At 38.0% G+C, this 23,273-nt stretch overlaps 1 protein-coding gene across 1 annotated transcript in view; it reads right to left on the bottom strand.

Moving 5' to 3' along the window:
• Nucleotides 1–11,317: 11,317 nt before the first annotated feature.
• The window catches only part of OPA1 (OPA1 mitochondrial dynamin like GTPase), a 78,939-nt gene continuing 66,983 nt past the window's right edge, over nucleotides 11,318–23,273 (bottom strand). The window contains exons 30-31 of the mRNA XM_052636370.1: nucleotides 13,882–13,956; nucleotides 11,318–11,715 (exon numbers count right to left, since the gene is read on the bottom strand). Of these exons, the coding sequence (XP_052492330.1) occupies nucleotides 13,892–13,956 (65 nt within the window). The 3' untranslated portion in view covers nucleotides 11,318–11,715; nucleotides 13,882–13,891. The remainder of the gene's footprint in view (nucleotides 11,716–13,881; nucleotides 13,957–23,273) is intronic.

A 23,273-nucleotide genomic window follows, 5' to 3' on the forward strand; every position in this document is an offset into this window, starting at 1 on the left:
GAATACGATGCCCCAAATCCAAGTTTCCTTACACTCATGCGATAAAGCGTGGCCTGTTAGCAGGCCCAGTAGGCAATACTGAGCCAGTCCCTTTGATCCCCCGGGAACATGAGGATTCATACAGCTCGCACTGCACCCTCCCAGCCAGCCAATCCACAATCTTCAAAGACCTACTAGGTCCCACTTCCCTCCCATGTTCCAGTGCAAATTAAGCTCGTGCCCTTCCCTCTGGCAGGGAGATCTGGGCGTGAACTGTCTCCTTGGCAGTCAGGGGATCCCAAGACTGGGTGGCCCGGTTCCCAAGGTCTTGGGTGTGGTGAGGTGTGGCAATGAGTCCTAGAAATAGAAAAATGCAAACATTCCCGAGGGAGCTGGAACTTTCTTATCTACAGCTCTCAAATGCCTGCCTTCTGAACTCACAGCCTCTCAAACTTCTCTGACGCCCTTTGCCAACAGCAGCTTCAGCCTCAGGCTTCCTGCTAAGCGATGTAGGCCATTTCTAGTGGAGAGGCAGTTTCCAGGGCAGCGGTTAAGTGTACAGACACAAAAAGCCAGATATCCCAGGTGGAAATCCCCACTTTGCCACTGACGAGGCCAAGCAAACTCTGACAACTTGAACAACTCAGAGACTCCATTTCTTTTTCTTCCCCTATCTATAAAAGGGGGGGAAATACCAGAATCTAGCTCTCAGAGCTATGGAAACCAACAGTGTTCATGTAGGTTAAGTGTTTACAGTAGGACCTGACACATAATCAGCACTTAGTAAACGTTTCTATCATTATTTAGGAGGATTTAGGGAATACCTTGCACCCAGTCCATTCTGAAGATCAGCCCTGGGATTTCTTTGAAGGGACTGATGCTGTAGCTGAAACTCCAGTACTTTGGCCACTTCATGCGAAGAGTTGACTCATTGGAAAAGACTGATGCTGGGAGGGACTGGGGGCAGGAGGAGAAGGGAATGACAGAGGATGAGATGGCTGGATGGCATCACTGACTCGATGGACGTGAGTCTGAGTGAACTCTGGAAGTTGGTGATGGACAGGGAGGCCTGGTGTGCTGCGTTTCATGGGGTCGCAAAGAGTTGGACACGACTCAGCGACTGAACGGAACTGATGATGCTTTCCACTGAAAAGAGCATGTAGTCTGGAAAATGTCCTGTCCTGACTTAGCTGGACTAGGAGACATTTTCCTTTGGGTTTGGGAAAACATTTTTAGATGCCAAGTGTAATCACCAGCAGAAACTCATAGGCCATCTGGGCTAGAGGCCTTCGGGAGCATCCCAGAGGAGGAAGGGGCTCCGCTAAGGCCGCCCACCGTGGGGGCACGGAGCATGATTAGAAGCACAGTTCTCTGGCTGCATGGCCTGTGCTCTGCCTTTGCCCTCCTACATATAACACACAGGTTCCAGACCTGAATGTATGTGCCTGTCGGGGCCTTGCCCTTCTTAGTAGCTGCCTTCTTTCTGGTGGAATTGCTCCAAGCAGAATTCTTTTTCTGGAACCAGTGATGAATTCTTGATTACAAATCCAGGAAACACACACACACACACAGTGTTCAATAGACTTTCCTTTATGACAAAGCATGCTTTAGTGAGTGAGGTGGTTTTATTCAACCTGTGCCACAAATAATCAATACAAAATAATTATTTAATACCAAGATTCTAGATTACCTCCTCCTTGTGCTCAGTTGTGTCCGACTCTTTGTGACCCGCCAGGCTCCTCTGTCCATGGGATTCTACAGGCAAGAATACTGGAGTGGGTTGCCATTTCCTCCTCTAGGGCATCTTCCCAACCCAGGGATCGAATCTGGGTCTCCTGCATTGGCAGGCAGATTCTTTACCACTGGGCCACTGGGGAAGCCTAGTACCTCCTCCTCAATAAACCTTAAAAATAATGTGCTCTGAATACTCAGAATTCACTGAAAATATGAGAAACTGGCATGACAAGTGCTGTTTTCCCTGACTGAGGTTCACCAGTGTGACTTTCAGAATTGAACAGTTTGATGTTTAGAACGAAACACTTTTATGTAAGTCTGTGCATCTTGTTCAGTTGGGGTTTTCCCTGAGCACTGACTTGCCTAGTCATGCTGGAAGTAGGGCATCCAGTTCTCCCTTTATGAATATACCTGCCTCTTTGCCAGGCTGCTTACAACATGAAAAGGAACTGCCATTTCAGAAGAGCTGAGGAGGGGAGGGAAAGGGCTGTTTACCACGTGGCCAGCCCATCCAACACCTGCACTTTGTTCAAGGTTCTGTGCTCAAACCTACCTGGGATCCCAGAAAGACTTGGCCAACAAGCTGGTCTTGGGACTGCAGGTAGCCTCTCTGAGCCAGAGTTGAACTGCTGGTAACATGTTCCCTTTAGTCCAGCTGCATCATCAGAGAAGCTAGAGCTCTCTGTATCTAAATGAAGTTAAAAACCTATGCATCTCTAAGAATGACCAGAAATCATATTATTTTCAGAAGCCCTAGTAATACTGTCACTCAAATCCATTGAGGCCAGAGGTGAGCATAAAGTTACAGTTTAAATCAGAGATTTCAAATGGTGACCCGATAGTGTGGGTAGTGCCTTACAGATGTTTCAGTCTGACTCACACACTAAGATTCTTAAAATCAGCTGCTAACATTTCAAAGGAAGTTTTCACAGGACTCTCAGGATCCCCAGCTTCTACAAAATGATTGGCTTGGGAGGTATTACATCTGTGTCCCCTGACATAAACCTTCATGGAACAGAAACAATACTTCCCTGGGGAGTCAGCAGGCAAGGTTTCAGCTAGACCACTAATTGAACAAATTGCTTCTTCTCTCTGGGCCTCTTTTTTTCTTCTACTTTTTTTTTTTTATTTTAAAACAAAACAAGCGCTATTGTTGTTCTAAAACTATAATTCATTTTCTAGATAAGCAAAGTAAATCAGAGAGTAGAAAAAAAAAGATATAATTCCTCTGGAAATCACACCATACTCTGTACAGTTACCCAGGCGGTAGGAGGTTTTAAAAATGTTTCAGAATAGATATAACTGTTAACACAAAAGATTATCCAAACTATAGGCGCCGGTATATAAGTCATGGTAACTCAGAAAGAGGAAGCTATTTTTAAAGGACAAGGTGCTGGGTCTCAGACGCTCGGGAAGATGGAAGCTGCCCGCCACCAGATGCTGAGCATGCAGACTTGCTACATATCCATCTGCCATGGAAATTTCCCTGCTTCCACATTCTCATCTTGTCGTTCTGAGGTTGAGCATGCCACGCCTCGGCCGTGGAGGCTTTCTGCTCCGGTGGCTTCAGACAAAGTTACCATTAACTCCCCAACCTGCAAGAAAATAATTTGACACAAAGGATTCCAAAATGTCCTCCTCTCCCCCTACAAGCCTGCAAACAAATGGTACAGGAATGAGGTCAGAAAGGAATCCCCCGCCTACCAGGCCCCTGAATTCATTTACCTACCTCAGAGCCCATTCAGGGGAAGGGGTGGGACTGGGAACAAGAGCCCCTTGGAGGCCAAGTGGAGTTTGGGGGTCGAGCGCTACATTACAAGATCTGACAGGCCTTTGCCAGCCTTCAGCTTCTTTGTGTCTCTCACATAATAGAGAAACACAAACTGAGCAGCACACTGCTCTGCGGTTACACCCTTGGACAGAGCGCACTCTTTGCAAATGCTAATAGTATTGTAGCATCCTGTCACCCAGGAACACAAAAAAAGGATGTTGATTTTCACATGAACCAGAACATGCCCATTGTACACAAGTTGGTGACCAACTTGTAGTATCTGCACATCAAAAGCCCAGCCAATCACAGGGCACACAGCTGGCGAACTGCACCGATCGGGCCGCCTGGCCCAGAGAACGAGATCCAAATGCCCTGTTCCCCTGCTACAGTGACAAAACCCAGAACTTTTGAAGTGAATGGGCCCACAGTTTCAGGATCCTGATTCAGTGATGACCAGAGCAATTAGGATAATTAGCAAGAATGTCAGTGTCTCAGATATTTAAAAAAGGAAATCTGAGTGTATGAAAATGGGAGTGGCCTCATGCTTCTGCTGAGTCTTCAATACAGCAGAGGCTCCAGAGGGCAGAGATGTCTAACTAGGCATTCACACTAGTGGGTACCAGAGGAATAGAGAAGCTCGTAAGAATGTTGGCAGGAAGTATTTAGCATTTCTATTCTAATAGCCCTGCTGCTGCTGCTGCTGCTGCTGCTGCTAAGTCGCTTCAGTCATGTCCAACTCTGTGCAACCCCACAGACAGCAGCCCACCAGGCTGGCCCGTCCCTGGGATTCTCCAGGCAAGAACACTGAGTGGGTTGCCATTTCCTTCTCCAATGCATGAAAGTGAAAAGTGAAAGGGAAGTCGCTCAGTCATGTCCGACTCTTAGCGACCCTGTGGACTGCAGCCTACCAGGCTCCTCCATCCATGGGATTTTCCAGGCAAGAGTACTGGAGTGGGTTGCCATTTCCTGGGAAACTAGAAACTCTCAGGGCAAGAAAATTAAAGAATATATAAGATATTCCTGAAAATAAACTTATTAAAGATTGCAAAGGTTTCTGTTAATAGCTTTCTGAAAGTGTTTAAGGCAGTCAACATTTGGAAAAATAAAATATTCAATCAAGGTTTTGAAAACACGTAAAAATAATTCTGTATCTTAATAGTTGGGCTAAGTAAAAAAGAGAGGATCTGTAGAGGTAAAATGGGAAAATTAACATGATTAAGATGTTGAGGGAAAACTGCAGAGTATTCATTTTCACTTCTACAACTTCAAGGTCTGAGATAGCCCTGAGATTAGAACCCCCCCGAATCTCAGTATCACCTTGCCTCCCAGGCCCTGTAAGGAACCACATCTCTCTGCCGGGCTTTCAATTCTCATGACGCAGCAGAAACCTCGTAGTTAGGGAAAGCCACCCTAGGGCACTTCTGTAAAGTTAGCTCGAATTGCACTTTCTAGGTATATCAGTGCCCTAATATACTCAGAATTTACAGTAAGTTCATTTTCCTAAAAGTATTTTTGAGAGAGAGTGAGTATACTTTGGACAGTGGCTTGTGTGTAACCAGATGTTTTCCAGTTTAGACTCTATTCACATGAATGACATTGGTTACTTAGAACTCTTCCGAGCCTATTTTCTCATTTATAAAATGGAAATAACTCTGCCTGTGACAATGGACGCATAACACAAGACATACTGGTTCCTTTGCTTTAAAGTTCTTTCTTCAAAATTTAAAAGGAAAGTCAAAGAAGTTTCATGGGATTAATCCTTGGAAAAGACAGACGAGTGGCCTAAAGGGCTTCAGGGGGTTTCTAAATAGATCCCCCAAAGCTCACGGCCAGTGACAGTCCACTTCCCTGCTGTCCTTTACATGGACACTAAGAGTCCTTCTGGGAGTCCTCCTCAGGCTGTGTGGCCACCCCTGCAACGCTGTAGACTGAGGTGGCTGCACACCTTTCCTCCGAAACACATCAAGCACCACCTCCTCTCATTAGTGTTGCTGCTGGCAGGGGGAGGCACGTTCTCTGAGAGCTGGTGTGTGCCTGTAGTCCCAGCTACTTGGGATGCTGAGGCGGGAGAATCATCTGAGCCCAAGAGTTCTGGGCTGTAGTACACTATGCTGATTCTGTGTCTGCACAAAGTTTGGCATCAATATGGTGACCTCCTGGGAGTGGGGGACTACCAGGTTGCCTAAAGAGGGGTGAAATGGCGCAGGTCAGAACTCCTGTGCTGATTAGAAGTGTTGGCTGCATACCACCTGGAGCACCACTGACTGCAAGTGTGAGAACTTTTGACTTAAGCCCTCTAGACAAATACAGTTCTTAATGAAGAAGCAGTTAAGTATGGCATTTTTGTTAATGACCCATGATTACTTCTGTGTTAAGATGTACGGAAAAGAGAGATTAAAAATAAAAATGGAACACAAACTAAGGAAGCAGAGAAATGAATAGGTTCATTCCTTAAGAGATATGTTCATTTCAATATTTCCTGGTAGCTGAGGCAAAAAAACAGGTGAAGTCTTGAGTTCTCTTTGACAGAAGGGAAGCACTGTATATGGGCATCCCTGGTGGCTCAGACAATAAAGAGTCTGCCTGCAATGCAGGAGACCCAAGTTTGACTCCTGGGTCGGGAAGATGCCCTGGAGAAGGAAATAGCTACCTACTCCAGTATTCTTGCCTGAAGAAGTGCGAGGACAGAGGAGCCTGGCAGGTGACAGACAGTCCATGGATTCACAGAGTTGGACATGACTGAGTGATTAACACTTTTAAGCACTACATGCTTTGGTCTGGAGTGGGAAACTTGGCTGGTCCTGAACTATCTAGTAATCCTTAAAGAACCTAAGTGTTAACTGAGACATGTCATTTTACTTTTGCAAAAGGTGCTGTGTACTTTCTTCAAACAGGTGCATCATAAAATATCTGTCTGTGAAAGCAAAGGGCATAATATTAGGTAAATTAATGGGAGTAAAGGCAGTAGTTCAGGCAGTACTGCCTTCTGATTTGGCCTAATTCTCAGATAAACTTCAGCAAAACAAACAAGAAGATGGAATTACCCTCTTCCCTACATACTTTCTCACAAATGTTAGAAGTCTCACAAGCTTTTGGCAAGTGTTAGATGTACACCATGTACACCATGACCATAATTTTTCACAAGTGGATAAAATTCTAATTCTTGTGTTGTTGCTATGATTTAGTTATTCCAAAAGACGGTTTCAAAATGGACATTCTTCTTCGAACTCTTAAGGAGTGAAACCTATATTCTAACTCAACCATAAGACAATGCCTCTCTGGAGGCTGCTGGCAGTTTTCATTGGATCTTCAGAGGGGTCTCTGGCCTACAATTTTTTAAATGACTTTTTGCGATTTCTCAAATACTTGGATAGGAACCATGCTACACATAGGTTAATTAGTTAAAAACAAATAGAATTCTTTACCACACAGAATAAGGACCGGTTTACAAAAACATTTAAAAGCTGTAGTTACCCTGGTCAGTGACTTGACCCCAAATAAACCTCAACAGTGATCCTGTAGAATGTGAACAAAACCCACATGAAGGCTTCATAGGGTGGTCATATACACATTCTCTGTCAAGCTGGTAACTCACCTCTCATCTCAAGATACACACTTAACCCACTGCCTTATGATGTACATCTTTTCTCATCTTATTTTATAAAAGTGTCTTTAGGCTAAGTATCGCTCACACTTAAACTCTGGACACTACTCTGCTTTTTAATCTCAGACAACTTTTATAGTACCTGTCTTAACTCTTAAGTTTTCTACACCTATCAACTTAGTCTAACATGTGCAGAAATTATTTATGACTTAGCTATCACAAGTTGAATATTTTATTGTTTAAATTTAAATAGTAACTGTTATTTTAAAACACACTTTGTAACATAATTAAATAATAGATCTCTATTATTTACAGGCACATGGTAGCTACTTCACTTTGACAAAGATGCTAATTCTTCAGCTGAAAGTATTGGTAGAAAACAGATAAATTACCCTATTAAATCTTCAGGAAGCAAACTCCTCAAACTTTCTTGACTTATGAAGATCTTGAAGGACACAAAGGATGAAATAATTTAAAATGCAACTACGTTTGGGGCCTCACACTAGGAGTGGTCTGTTAGCACTGATAAGTGAAATAATTGTTAATATGATTGAAATATGTCCTTCCCTATAAATTTTCTAAAGGAATTTAAAGACTGTCTTAACATCTATTCACCAGAAAATATACCACACTCCAGCAACCGTGTACCACTTAGGGACGCAATCGTGACTTTACAGACTCTTCCTGGTTTCGGCTTTAGCTAATCATATGCATCAAGGAGAAGGCACACCCACACAGTCTTATTTTACATATCTAATGATCACCAAATCTTTAGCTCAGCTGGTAAAGAATCCACCTGCAAGGCAACAGACCCTGTTTGATTCCTGAGTTGGGGAAGTTTCCCTGGAGAAGGGATAGGCTACCCACTTCAGTATTCTTGGGCTTCCCTGGTGGCTCAGATGGTAAATAATCTGCCTGCAATTCGGGAGACCTGAGTTTGATCCCTGGGTTGGGAAGATCTCCTGGAGAAGGGCATGGCAACTCACTTCAGTATTCTTGCCTGGAGAATCCCCATGGGCAGAGGAACCTGCTGGGCTATAGCCCATACGGTCGCAAAGAGTTGGACACGACTGAGCAACTAAACACACACACGAGCAAAGTTCTGGGAAAAATTCTAAAATTAAAAAAAAAAAAGGGAGTTCGTAATTGGGTGGTGGATGGAATGAAGTGATCTTTAAGGTTCCTTCTGGTTCTAAGACTTAATGATGCCTTCTTAGGCAGCCTCATAAATGACTAAACAGGTTAGCAGCATTAATGAAAATGATGGCCATGGTAGCAAAATCCAATTAAAAACATTTAAAAAAATATATTTTGCCAAAGAAAATACCAAAGTGTTTGACAAATATCAAGACATGAAAAAGAGCATGGTTAGATCATGAATTACAACTATGCAATGTGAGGCATGTGAAAGTCAAGCATTCAAAGAAGAGCCACATGTTAGGAGGCTTATTAGACCATGAATTTGGTTACACTGTGAAGTCAATGATCATCCTGGGTGCATAAGTTTCTCTCTCTCTCCCCCTCATTATAACAGAGACAACTTAAAAGATGCTCTCCAATAACAGGATTTCAGTGTCTTTAATTACTCATCTACACCAATGATTTTAGATCAAGCACAGGCAAAATATAAATTGCAGTAACATCTACAGATGGTGTGAACGTTTTAAAAAATAATACAAAGTTCATTCATAGTGCACAAGTAAAAACAAGGCTAAATTTTAAATATTTAAACACAAAGCCATGATTATTCAAAAGGTAAGCATATTTATAAGCACATTTCTATACTGCTGAAGTTCCGGAAACTATAGCACATACCAGCTTAGAGAACCAAAACTGGAAAAAAAAACCCCACAAAACTTTGATCCCCTTTATTGGAAAACTAAAACGTATTTCTTTTAGCACATAAATACATCTAAAATAAATAAAAATAAAATTATTGACTGGTTAAGGGATTTACCTTTTAAACCTACACTCTGAATCTTAATATATGCAAAATTCCCAAATTATAAGGTCAGGAAATACCACTCTCTGCAATGTTCCCTTCTCATTATTACACTATTCATTTGTATCTGGAGGCTAAATAATTTGTGGGAAGGAGTGTGTCAGAGTAAAGCCTGGAAAGAGGGGATAATACAGAGAAAAGAGGACATAATTAAGCAGCTAAGAAAGGCTGACTGCTCCGCTTGTAACTACAGCTCAGCTGAACTATGGTTCAACCGTGAAGCTGCAGGAACCGCTCATTTCCTATCATTCACTGCCTACATAGCTTGATTTCTTAAATTGATACCTGGATCGAGTAAATTTTAAATCTATTTATAGTTTTTCAGTCTTCAGTACAGAGCTTTGTTCATTCTATTCCTTGCAAATTCTGTGGTGAAAAACAAAACGATTCCTGGTCTCATTAGAATTTAACTTTTGTATATTGAATTTGTTTCTATTTGTTACATTTTAATACTTTTGCATAGTGATTTGTTTACATTTGAATCATTTGTGATTTTTGAACTACTGACACAACACAGTTTACTGTTTACTGTTGAGAATCTGAGGGTTTTTTTTTCTTTTAAAACATCCAATTTTAAGAAATGGCTAGCTTTTGGGTGGGGAGGGAAGCATGCTTAGCGTGAGATCAGCCATAAAGGAAAACAATATATAATCCATGAAAGAAGTCATATTACCAAGTAGGACAGGTAAATGTCTGGACTCTAAAATAGGATTTTTAATAACATTTTATTATTTATATATTTAAATCACAAATACTGATCTCAAAGAAATGGTGACATCTCCTTTAACCACCCCTTCTTAAATTTATAGAAAGAGTTGCAATAAAAGCACTGACTTAACATCAGCCTTTTGCTTGGGGGAAATCTGTAGAAACACAGCGGAGTGCATTTTTCCCTATCCATAGCTCATAGAAATAAACACGGTCCTTTTCCTTTTTTTAGAAATACATTTGTAGTTTTAAAGTTGCTGTGTTTTACAACTGCAAAAATATTAATTACTACCTGAATGATGTCTGCTTCAGTGAGGGTGTTAACCCACTGGCCAGCACTAGTTGGAGGGAGTTAACCAGTACGGTCACCTCTTAACCTCTGTACAGAGCATCAGGGCACTCTGTTCCCTCTCCATTCACCCAACCACTCATCACTGTCCCTAGGTCTGAAGGATACAGAAATGTTCTCGATGACTCAGCTCCCAAATAAAATACATTGCTACTCTCTGCTTAAAACTGCATCTACATCCTATCAAACCATATACAGCAACTAATTCCTGAATCGTCACTCAAATATTTTGTGCTGACCTTTACCCTTGCACATTGTGTCAGATCTTGACAGAGACCACAATAAAGAAGGTACTGATGTTAAACTTTAAAAAATGTGGGAACTGTTACCAAAACATAATTCCAAGAAAGTTAAAGATTAAGTAGACTGTAAAATAAAAACTGTCACAAAATGGACACTTTTATTAGAATACTAGAGGTGTAATGAAATGGCAGCAAGAAGCAGAGTTAAATGGCAAAGACATTGAGAGTCAAAAATGGCCTATTTCTTTGCTTTAAAGTCCTTTAGCCATTACAAAACATTTATTTAAAAAAAACATGAAAATGATATGAGGATATTACCATAATTGAACTGCAATGAATTAAACTTTATATTTTTCTTTAACATCCAGAGAAGGGAACGGTCAACATAATTCTAATTGTTGAAATAATTTCCATTTAAAACACAGTTTTATGAAAGAAGGCTTTTCCTGAGGCCTCAATGAAATGTTTGACAATAGTCTAAATGAATTAGTCAATTGATTATTCTTAATCTTCGCCATCAAAATCCAACAGCTCTGTCAACAGGTAAAAACACAAACAAAAAAACAGTTAACAAGAAAGCCTAGCTCAAGTATAAAACATCCAAAATGAATGAATTCAAATGGATAGACAGAGTATAAAAACATCAACTGAATCAAACAGCTAAGTTGCTACTGACTTAGCTTCTACGGCAACTTCTAAGCTGTCAATGAAGGGTTGAAATCTTTCACTGAATGTACACAGAATTGTATAAATTAACCTATTTGAAGAATTTTTCTGTTAACTCACTTTCATTCAAGTAAATCTAAACTGAACTATCCTGGTCGAATAGGTTCTGTACACAGAACATTGCAGATACAGACAACAACTCAGCAGGTTACCATCATTTTATATACAATTGATAGCCTTTAGAAAATTGCCATAAGTTTTATTTCAAAACACCTAACATTCTTTCTCTGGAAAAGAAATTACATCGAGTAACGTGGGCTAAAGAGTTAGTTGAACTCGTGCCACTAGAAATGAAACAACACGCAGGAGTGCAAGTTTCTTATCTTCAAGGACAGCCTAATGGCCACACCACTTAAATTATCCCAATTTGTCACTTAAGTACAATATAACAGAATGTTAATGGCATTTCCACTGTTCTTCCATTCAAAAGGCAGCTGACTGTTAAAGTGCCTCTAACACACATAAATTATTTTTATTCCATGACTTTATTTTATGTTTAGAAAGGGCAGAATAGCAGAAGAAAAAAAAAGGCAAGACAAAAGAGTTTTGAGTTTTCTTTCTTCAGGTGTATGCTGAGGTGATTATATGATGAGCAGGATTCTGTAAAAACAAACAGAATTTTCATTGGTAAATTTAGGTCTGGGGAGACAAATGTAAAATTTCTAAGTAAATTTTACTATTGTATGATCTTAAAAATACTGAAGCTTAACTGGCTAATTTGCTAGCTTTATTAAATTTGAAATATCCACCTGAACAATAAAAGTTTCATCAAATATGATGTATGAATCAAAAAATATTGGAATTCATCTTCAGCAAGTATCAGTTATTCAAAATGATCAGGCTGAGTAACTACATGCATCTCAAAACTCAGAGAGGAATACAAATTCCTTAAAATGCCTGGCAACTTTTATTAAATGGTCAAAATGAAGCAAGGCTACAGTTTTGCTAGATTTATTCCTTTACTTTTTTTTCCTAGCCTCGCCTGTGGCATCTGAGATCAGTTCCCCAACCAGGGAACCTATTGAACTTGGCTCCCTGCATTGGGAGTCCAGTCTTAACCACTGGACCACCAGGAAGTCCCAGATTTACTCCTTTAAGTGGATTTGCAGGATAAAAAATAGATCATCTGTCCATCTCACAGATAAACATAACACTTCACAGAGCCATGAATCCCAAGGGGTGGGAAGTGCCCTAGAGAGCAGGGACAAGCAGGGAACAAAAAAAGCTGGGACTGTTTTCCAGTACACAACCTGCCTCGCAGGACTGTCTTGGCCTTCACCTGGGACAGACACTTTGGCAGAAAAAGGCATGTTCCTGGCAGCAACAATTACTCCAGATGTCACACTGACCAGCTTAGGTAGGTGACACTGACCTGGCTGGCTCTGGGCTTCCTTATTTCATTAAGAGATGGAAATGCACCTGATATTTTTAATTGGGTTTCTGTGAATTCCACCCCCCCAAAAAACTATATTTGTAAACAAAAGTATCAAGCAAACTCTGATGCTTATGAAGAGAATCTCCAAATCCAGAAGATTCTCAAATGTTTCTTACATTAACTACTGATAGTAAGGAACTATGACAGTGAGGAAGACCTCATAACATTTCATGGTTTTAAAAGAAAATTTTCATACACTGAAACTGTATAAAAACGTTTATGAGCATAGACACTTAAAAACACTGTATTATTTTTGGCCTTTGTGAAAGATGATTAATATTTAGTTTCTAGGCACATTTTTGTATACATCCATATACCTGTCCTAGCTTATGAAAGAGAAACAAACAAAGTAACAAAGCATTATTCTAAAGCTTTTTACTCCTTCCTCTCTCATTCATTGCTGGTGTACTGTTTTGTGTGATGCTGGTCTGAGCTGTGCTTCCTTTTTCTAGCTTGCTTTCTCAAATATATTGCCTCGACAGTACACGAAAGTAGGGAGTCTGATTTAAGGGCCTTTTCTGAACACAGTGCAGCTAGGGAGAAAAACTTTCACATTTCTACTCTGTTTATTTCTGTGTTGCAAGCTGTCTACAGAGCAAGGACTCACATATAAAATAATTAAATATTTTAAATAAGTGAAAAGGTCTTAATTATAGCATTTTCCCTTTCTCAACTTCTTCAATAAAAGACTTCCTAATTATATTTTTTCAGCAATAATTAGCAATTAACTTTGCTATTAAGGGAAGTCTTCAAAAATAATATTTTATTAGGCACTGCTTATAATGCCACACTACAGAATTAGACAAGAGCCCATACATTCAGTAGAGTCCTAAATTCTACAGCTGTCGAGTTATTTTAAATTGAAAAAGTTTATTTAAATGTTTTTAAATACTGAAAATAAGATTAAGAACAATTATTAAAACTTTTAGTCAACCCAGTTTGCAAGTGAACATATATGTGATTATTCATTGAATATGAACAATGAGAAAATGAGTGCAACAGTTCAATTCTTTATAAACAGAAAATCTATGAGCCACTAGCATATCATGAAATAGTTTAGCTTTGTTCACCTTTTTCTGTTCAAAATGAGTTCTAGAGGATATTTTTAGTTCAACCACAAGGCGATTTTATTCAAAGGAACATCATACACAAAAGCTGTAGAATCTAGTTTTAGAAATTTCTGCTTTTTAAATTATTTAATTACATTAAGATTATTATTAAGGAGTAAGCAGGATATAGTTAAGTAGAATGATAAACTATTAAAGTAAGTTTTAAATATAAATTTTGTGTTTAGTCAGTACCAATGCAATAAGAGGGTTTTTTTTACTCACTTATTACAATTTATTTTTCCTGATGAAGAGCTTCAATAAATGCATCAAGTTTTTCTTGAATTTCTCTAACTTTTTCTGTAGATATAAAAAGATAACAAATTAATTAAAAACAAATTTATTTCTTGACGGCAATGGTTTGGGATACTTGAACTACTCAGGAAAAGGGGAAACATTACCTTCACATGACATACCATCTGATATCCAGATGAAGTTCAAACAGATTATAGCACTACCCCTTCTAATAATTTTTTGGAAAGGGAAGGAGTGTAAGGGACAGATCCTTTTGAGAATCTAATAAATGTTGCAGATTCTTACACAGAAAAAGGCAAATATAGATATAGATACACATACAATTATGTGTAGAATTTTAAGAAGTTGTTAAGATTCTCTGGGGTCTAACCAAGGACTCACAGTTAGCATTATCTGGAACAGAGGAAAATATAACATAATGAAACCAATTTTTTAAAATTAGAAGAGAATACAGGTGAGTATATAACTGGCCTTCAACTAGGAAATGACTTTCTAGGTGTGAAGTAATAGGAAGAGTTACAAAGATTAACCAATATGACCACATTAAAATGTACATTTTATATGTCAAAATGTCCTAACACTGAAAGACAAAAAAGAAACTACAGGAAGCACCTTCAACAAAAATGAAAAAGGCAATAACACTTAAAAAAAAAATGTACTTTTCTTTCTGTGAATGAAGAAAGTTAAGTTTTAAAACACCAGAGCCAGTGAAGACAGATTTACATTATTTTATTTGATTTCAGGTTTTCACTTTAGGTGTTCAAATAAAATCTACACATTTTCCCTGAAATCTAAAAATTTCCTTCAAAATGTATTCACATGGAATGCCAATCTCCTAATATTAAAAGCAGGAAGAGTCATGACTTATTCTACTTCACTACTAACTTAATCATGTAGCTCCTATTTTAAAACAGGTTAGGCATGCTATTGAACTGTGGTGCTGGAGAAGACTCTTGGGAATCCCTTAAACAACAAGGAGATCAAACCAGTCAATCCTAAAGGAAATCAACCATGAATATTCATTAGAAGGACTGATGACTGAAGCTGAAGCTCTAATACTTTGGCCACCTGATGTGATTCATTAGCAAAGACCCTGATGCTAGGAAAGATTGAGGACAAAAAGAGAAGGGGGCAACAAAGGATGAGATGGTTGGATGGCATCACTGACTCAATGGATGTGAGTTTGAGCAAACTCCAGGAGATAGTGAAGGACAGGGAAGCTTGGTGTGCTGCAGTCCATGGGGTCACAAAGAGTCAGACATGACTTAGTGACTGAATAACAATAGTCAGCATGATAACAAGTACTTTTATCCTGTTAACATAATACGTTACTGAGAATTATCAATTTAAGTGAAATGACTGGTTCAAAGTCGGTGACCTAAAGGCAAAGCTGCAAAGCCTTCTACCTGCTATTCTTACTCTTAACGATGTTTATATTCTTTTTTTCAGCTTTCCTTTATTTTTTAAAAACTGAAATATATTTGATTTACAACATTTACATCTTTTACATTTAAAAATAATCTGCAGTCAAATATATAAGTATCCTTTTTTTTTTAATCAATGAGATAGCATTTGTGATGAGTAGCCAATAAAAAGAACTGTTCTTTTGGTAAATTCTTGTTAGCACTGCAGGAACTCAGCATAGCCCACCAGAGTTGTATATAAAGAATGCAATGTCTTCATTTTCTTCTTCCAGTAATTTAGAACTTCTAATTCTTGGTACTAGACTGAGATGAATACACACCAAAAAGAGCCAGGGCAGAGGGGTCCCCTATTCTTTTAAACAAATTATTTACTGAGCAGATACGTTACAGTTGAATATAAGCAAGAATTCCTTGCTTCTATCTAAAAAAATCAGATTCTTGGAAATTTAGTTTGTACTTTTTGTAGTCTGTTTTTTTGGTGGGGTTTTTTGTTATCTAGCAGTCAAACCAGTAAACACCCTTCCTTTCACAAAATAAGGCCACATTTTTATTTTAAAAATTATTTCATATAGTTACTTAGGAACAGTTCACCTATCTTCTTCACTGAACATTTACAGAGTTTCAGATACTATAGCTCGGTTGACAACTTTCTTTAGAGGAGGCTGAGAAATAGGGGGAAAAAAGTTTTCTAAATTTACATCTCATAGAATTTTGGAAATGGATGAGGTCTTTAAAAAATCATCTAGCTTAAAGAGCACAAAACATGGAAATCTCAAACAAGTCTTCAGAGCCTTAGCAGCTCTCTGAACACTGTACTGAGAACTACTTCTACATGGGAAAACTGTACTGTATGAAGGAAGTAAATCGCAATCTATCTGCTCCATCATCTGAGTAAAATCAGGCAGCTGAAAGGCCAGCTCTAGCCGTCCTTCGCCCTGTCGATGACCTCTACGCTCAGCTGGACGGACAGACTGCTGTGAGTGTGTGTCACAAGACTGCTCACAGCAAGGTCCACTTGTACTGACAGAGACCAAGAGCCTCTCCGATGCGTGCGTCTGACTGTGGAATCTGAATCAAATTCAAATTCTTCCAAAATTCAAGATAAGTGATGTTTCTCATAAAGTTTTTTTTTTTTTTTAACTATATATGAAAACCACAGAATAAAAAATTACCAATTTTCCCTTTAAAAAGTTGTTTTTACAAAATATTTGACCACTGGAACATCAAGACACTGTACCTCTATGCCCTAAAACCTCAAGAACACCACAAAGAACACTAGGAAGTAACTAGGAAATAATGGGAGGAGACGAGAGAGAAGGGGAAGGAGGTAAAAGTAAAAAGAAAAAAGAATAACTGTGATAAATGTTTCCTTTTAATACTAAATTGGAAAACTCATTCATTTGTTCCTTCACTTACATAATGTACTTACTGAAGTGACATGGGGGCATATGATACCCTGCCTTTACGAATTCCTTGCTTACCTTCTATCTCTCTCTAAGTCTGTAAGTGTCTACTATGTTTTGTGTGATTTCAGATCCCACATTTCATTTGGTCCTCATATAACCCCACACGTTTCACTGCCAAAGACGAGGCTATTAAGCCTGGAGAGTTAGCCTTGTCCACAGTTCTCCAATTCAGAGACACATACTAGATCTACTATCATATGCAGACTCTAAATGGTAACAAAACAAATGCTATTATTGCAAGTGTATTTGTTGCAAGTTTTTCCTTCTGTGAAACAAGGTATTTTGATGATAAAAATAGGGAATAAGATAGTTACTGAGCACCTCTTAAGTAATTCTGTGTCTAGGAATGTCTTAGAAATGTATATTATGTTATCATAATATGAATATTATGATGAGTATTATTACTTCTTCCTCTTGAGATTAGATCTATACACATTTGGAGAGACCCTTGGAGAACAATATTAGAGCAGGAAACTGGACCAAAAAAGCTCAGCGTCTTCAGTGTCTACAACAATGTCTGACTTACTATACATACTCAATAAATATTTGATAAATGAAGTTACCACAAGTATGGCATGGAGAATGATGGCTACAGGTTATCAAGAAGTGGGAAAGAAGCACTTATGTTTCCAGGATGTTATGCTACGATCACAAGAGCTAGAGCAAGTCTGGGAACAAGAGGCAGGGCACACGTTGACAATGAAGATCAAGGAAAGCTGGTGGGCTCCCAACAACAAGGAACAGAGAATACTCAGGTCTTAGAACACAACAGCAACTGGTGGGGGAGTGGAGGGAGGGCTTAATTATTACACCTTACTTAAGAAGGCTAAAATATGATGACTATATAAGCACACACAAGCATGATTTCAAGCTTTGCAAGGAAGTTATATTACAAATAATAAGCAACATTATTTTCCGTATTTGAATTTTAAATTCTGATGTAAAGTTCCAACAATGTCTTGTATCTGGCTGCACAGAAAACTGAGTTATGCATAAAAATCAAGTTGGAATGTTAGCAACTAACACTTTCCACTTTCTGATCCTTCAAATTAATGTCTCACTATTACAGTGTTTTCAAATCCCCAAATCTTAACGGTATTTAATTTATCAACATTAGAACTTACTTTCCCATGGAAAAATGTGTATATATTAGCAAGGCTAATTATAGAGCAAACTCCTTTTTCTATTAAATATTTGCATTAAATATTTACATAGCTAGAGAATTCTTATAAATTTGTGATTTACTTGATAAACTAAACCAACTCAGGAAGAGATTAACAAACTGCTATTTCTGTACACTGAAACAGCCAATTCCACATGTAGTGAATACTGAGTCTACTTTCCATTTATCCAATGTTTACTTAAAAGATGAACAATTTCAAACATCAATTCATTGTGCTTCTTGATTGAGTCATGAATATTCCCATAATCCCCAACTCATAAACCATCAGTCTCTGAATGAAGTTCCTTCTCTTTTTTCTTTTCTTTAGATGACTTGACACCCATTCATGTTTAGGGTCTCTTTATCTCTACATGAAATGATACCACTACTCTCATTTTCTTTTTAAGTCTTCTGATACTTGCTCTAAAAGTCTCAAAAACACACTAATCTGTAATTAGGTTTTGAATACACTGTGAATCCAAAAGGCCAAACCCGGGAGAAGGTTCACTTCAGTGGTTAATAACAGTTTAGAACAGGAACAAAGAATCACACACAAAACACTACCACATGAACCGAAATAAACCTTTTACAACTTTTGATGTGTTTAGAGAAAGCACAGAGAAATGAGCTGCAAACTTATGGATGCAGTGTATTTTATACAAGCACACATCCAAAGATCCAAATGTTCCTTAAGAGAACTGTTTCATAACATGCTGCATGCATATTTTCTACCAAGCTTGGGGACACCTTGTAGGTGAAATTTTGCTATAAAAAGCTATTCATTAAGGGACTGAAAATTAAAGGAACACTTATTATGTTACATATGCTGTTCCTGAACAGGCTTGCTTTTTATTAGACAATTACACTGTAAGTGCTCTTTAGAAATTCAGTGTTTAAAGGAATCATTTAGGGAAACAAGGAAAGAACACCAACCAAAAGCAAGTGACTCGAGACCAGATTCAAGATTCTCAAAACTACAGTCAAAATCTTAGACTTAGCACCAGAAAACGTGTACACCTTTGACAGCTGAAAGGAAGGGCCAAAGAGATACAGAGTCAAAGATACACATTTAAATCTAACACTTATCTTCTGAGTCCTGGCCCTCTCGTTTTTTTTCTCTTCCCTACAAATAGGTATGATTATTTTTAAACATACTCATTAATGAAGACAAACACTAGACTTGTTTGTTACAGAAGAGGGAGGTGTCATCTCCTATGTCCTGGGGAAAGCTGTTTGAGACTGGGACAGTAATTTCAAAGCTGAGTGAGGTCCAGACTTCCAGGGGTCTGTGAGGTAGAAATAGAGTTCTCTGGGTTATTTCTATTGCTTCAAAAGTTCAAATGGAAATCTTTGTTTGGGCTAGAATTACATCTACTCTTGTAACAATTATTTGTTTGGCTTATTAAGAGATATAATTGCAATTCTATGTTTCAAATTAAAAATAAAAGCATATTATAGACAAATCTTATAAAACATGGACTTCACAAAATGAAGTATACAAAAATCAAACGAGTGTCTGACAAAAAACAATGTTAGGAATCCTTGGCCAAATGCTAATAATCAATAGGGTAGTTATTTCATATGATTTTTATAAAAATGAGACCATACTGTACTAACAGGCATATGATAATGTGATCAGGAGAACTAAGTTTCTAGTCCTGGCTTTACCTTTAACCTTACTATTGTGGACAAATCACAGTCCTGGTTTCTTTATCTATAATATGTCTTAAAAAATTCAAAGTCCATTATTATTGTACTTTAAAACTTAGGACTGAAATGTACTATTCTGATGTTATTAATAACTGCACCTTTTAAAACTTATTAATGGTCTTTTGTTCTTTAGTATCTTTTTATCTGATATTAAGCTACTAGCAAAAACTGCAACCACAAATGATAATATTTTTCTCAAAGGACTGCAGAGTTCATTTTAGAAAGATTCATTTTACACTGTCTCCGCCCCGCCCGCACCCAGGAATAGGACTGCTTATATGAATTATCTACTTACAAAGAAGTCTGTCATTTAAAATCACTCAGCAAGTGCTACACTTGCTGTGTAATAGATGCCCATGAATATTCATTCATTGTTCACTCATTTATTGACAGGTGAGTGATCTGAGTTAACCAATACTTAATTTAAACATTAAAGATTATTTTAGGGACTTTCCTGGTGGTCCGGTGGCTAAGACTCCATGCTCCCAATGCAGGGGACCCAGGTTCGATCCCTGGTCAGGGAACTAGATCCCACATGCTGCAATTAAGAGTTCACAAGCCACAACTAGGACCCAGTGCAGCCAAACAAACAAATAATTTTTTTTTTTAAAAAGATGATTTTAGAAGTTTAGAAGTTTATTTCAGACCCCAAAACAATATGATTTAGAAAGAAAGCTGCCATAAGGAAAGTCAGTGAAATAAATTATAATTTATGTTTTGTTTCACTGACTACACTGAAGCCTTTGACTGTACAGACCACAACGAACTGTGGAAAATTCTTAAAAGAGATGGGAAGTATCAGACCATCTCACCTGTCTCCTGAGAAACCTGTATGCGGATCAAGAAGCAACAGTTAGAATCAGACATGGAACAATTAACTAAGTGATTCAAAACTGGGAAAGGAGTAATGACAAGGGTATATATTGTCACCCTGCTTTTTCAACTTACATGTAGAGTACATCATATGAAATGCTGAGCTGGATGAAGCTCAAGCTGGAATCAATATTGCTGGGAGAAATATCAACAACTCAGATATGTAGATGATACCACTCTAATGGCATAAAGTGAAGAGGAACTAAAGAGCCTCTTGATGAGGGTGAAAGAGAATAGAAAAAGCTGGCTTAAAACTCAACATTCAGAAAACTAAGATCATGGCATCTGGTCCCATCACTTCATGGCAAATAGATGGGGAAAAAGTGGAAACAGTGGCAGACAGTGGCAGATTTTATTTTCTTGGGCTCTAAAATCATTGTGGATGATGACTGCAGCCATGAAATGAAAAGATGCTTGCTCCTTGGAAGAAAAGCTATGACAGACCTAGGCAGCGTATTAAAAAGCAGAGACATCACTTTGCCAACAGGTCTGTTTAGTCAAAGCTATGGTTTTTCGAGTAGTCACGTATAGATGTGAGAGATGATCCATAAAGATCGAGTAATGAAGAATTGATGCTTTTGAATTGTTGAGAGTCTCCTGTGCTGCCAGGAGATCAAACCGCCAATCCTAAATGAAATCAACCCTGAATATTCATTGGAAGGACTGATGCTGAAGCTCCAATACTCTGGCCACTTGATGTGAACAGCCAACTCAATGGGAAATATCCTGATGCCAGGAAAGACAGAAGGCAGGAGGCGAAGGTGGTGGCAGAGGAGGAGATGGTTAGAGAGCATCAATGACTCAATGAACATGAACCTCAGCAAACTCAAGGAGACACTGGAGGACAGAGGAGCCGGCGAAGACAGAGGAGCCTGGCATGCTACAGTCATGGGGATTGCAAAGAGCTGGATATGACTTAGTGACAGAACAACAACAACATTCCTTCACCACAACCCAGTGTCAGTTGATTGGCTTTGCTGTACATAGGGCTAGGGGTTCAGCAACACCAGTCGGAAGCTCCAGACTAAATCGACAGCTTGTTTATAGCAAAGTATGCAGAACCCTCGAGAGCAGCAACCCCATTCTAAGCTGCACATCACTGCATTGCCTGGATTTTCTCTTCCCTTCCACCCTTTTAATTTAAGTATTCTTACCTTTTTCACAGCGTAGATCGTCATAAGCTGCATCAAATTGTTTCAGGAATAAGGTAGGGAATTAGTAAACTAAGAAGCTAGTTTGTAGAAGATACACCACAGGCAGCTGATTTATACAATATACTATAATACTCTAAAAATGATCTTTTTATACCAGCAGCACTTTTAAAATCAGTAATTTAAGAACATTTTTGGGAAACAATATTATCACATTTAACCTTCTATGAACAATCTCTACATGAGAGAAAAAATATTTTCATTTCTGCTCAATTCTCAGAAAACTCAAAGATACAAATATCTATACTTAAAGTCATTATTTTCAGCAATAGAAGAAAATCATACATTTCTATATGATTCATGATCATTTTTTAAAAGTTAGATTCTACCATAAGATTATAATCATCTCCTGTGAGTTATTTCATTCTCTATCTAGTACATAAAATATTCCATATTCATACAACTATCAACTCAAAATTATGATGAAAAAATATTTAGAAGTTATTTTATATGCTAACTCATTAACAATACATTGATTTTTTTCCCTCAAGAAAGCTTAAATAAATACAGTATTTCAAAGTAAATAATTTCTTTTTTTCCCCCACAAGAAAGCCTAAAAATCAATACAATTTAACAACTATGATATAGGTAATTAATTGGGAAGACTAAAAAAGCACTAGCCTTATGACCAGTAAGATATTCAGTCTCAAACAATTAAGAAAGTATAAAAATAATTCATCATTTCTTTCTTTCCTATTTTCTTTATTCTTAAAAGTATATCTTACTCTGAATTTTGTTAGGAGAGACACTGAAACATTTTAAGAAAAGGAAAACCACCCAGGCAGCTCTTAAAGAGACAGGACATCATTTATCACTTGCAAAGACAGATTTATAAGAAGAGGGCCCCTTCTGTTCCTTTAAGACTGCCAAACAGATGGGAAGTGAATGGACAGTCAATGGGACAAGAAAACACATGGGAGGTGCTGCTCTATGTATGTTCCCAGCGTAAGAAAGAGGTCAAGATTGTAACTGCATGACTGGATCCTGGAAAGGGTCTTTCTTCAAGCTGTTACAAAGACAAACGCTGTTCCTCATCCTGCTGTCAAACTGTTATAAATATTGGTTTGTCAAAAGACCTTCAGTTCTGAAGGTTTAAAAGGGAGGAGTAACAGATGAATGAATCATGAGAATGATTCTTAAACAGTCAGCTCATTAATGTAATTTTAAAAGTAAAAGAAAAAAATACAAGGGAGAATGCAATTCTGATTTATGAACCAAACTAAAGTTTGTAGAAAGTATGGAATTAAAACTTGTAGACTTTAATAAAATTAAGAATTAAGTGAGATGAAAAACAAAAATGAAATATAATTTTATCTCTTAAATAAAATGTTGCATTAGAACAAAGTATTATTAATTTTATCACAAGGAGAACTAACAGGCATTCGTGTGTTTTTTTTAGGCTGATTACATAAGTTTTCAGTTATTTCTCACTATAACCCTATAAAGAGGTATCATTACTGACACTGGTTTCATAAGTCAGAATAAGGCTCAAAGACACAAAAATAACGTCAGAATT

The sequence above is a fragment of the Budorcas taxicolor genome, chromosome 1 (assembly GCF_023091745.1).
Source record: "Budorcas taxicolor isolate Tak-1 chromosome 1, Takin1.1, whole genome shotgun sequence".
Lineage (NCBI taxonomy): Eukaryota > Metazoa > Chordata > Mammalia > Artiodactyla > Bovidae > Budorcas > Budorcas taxicolor.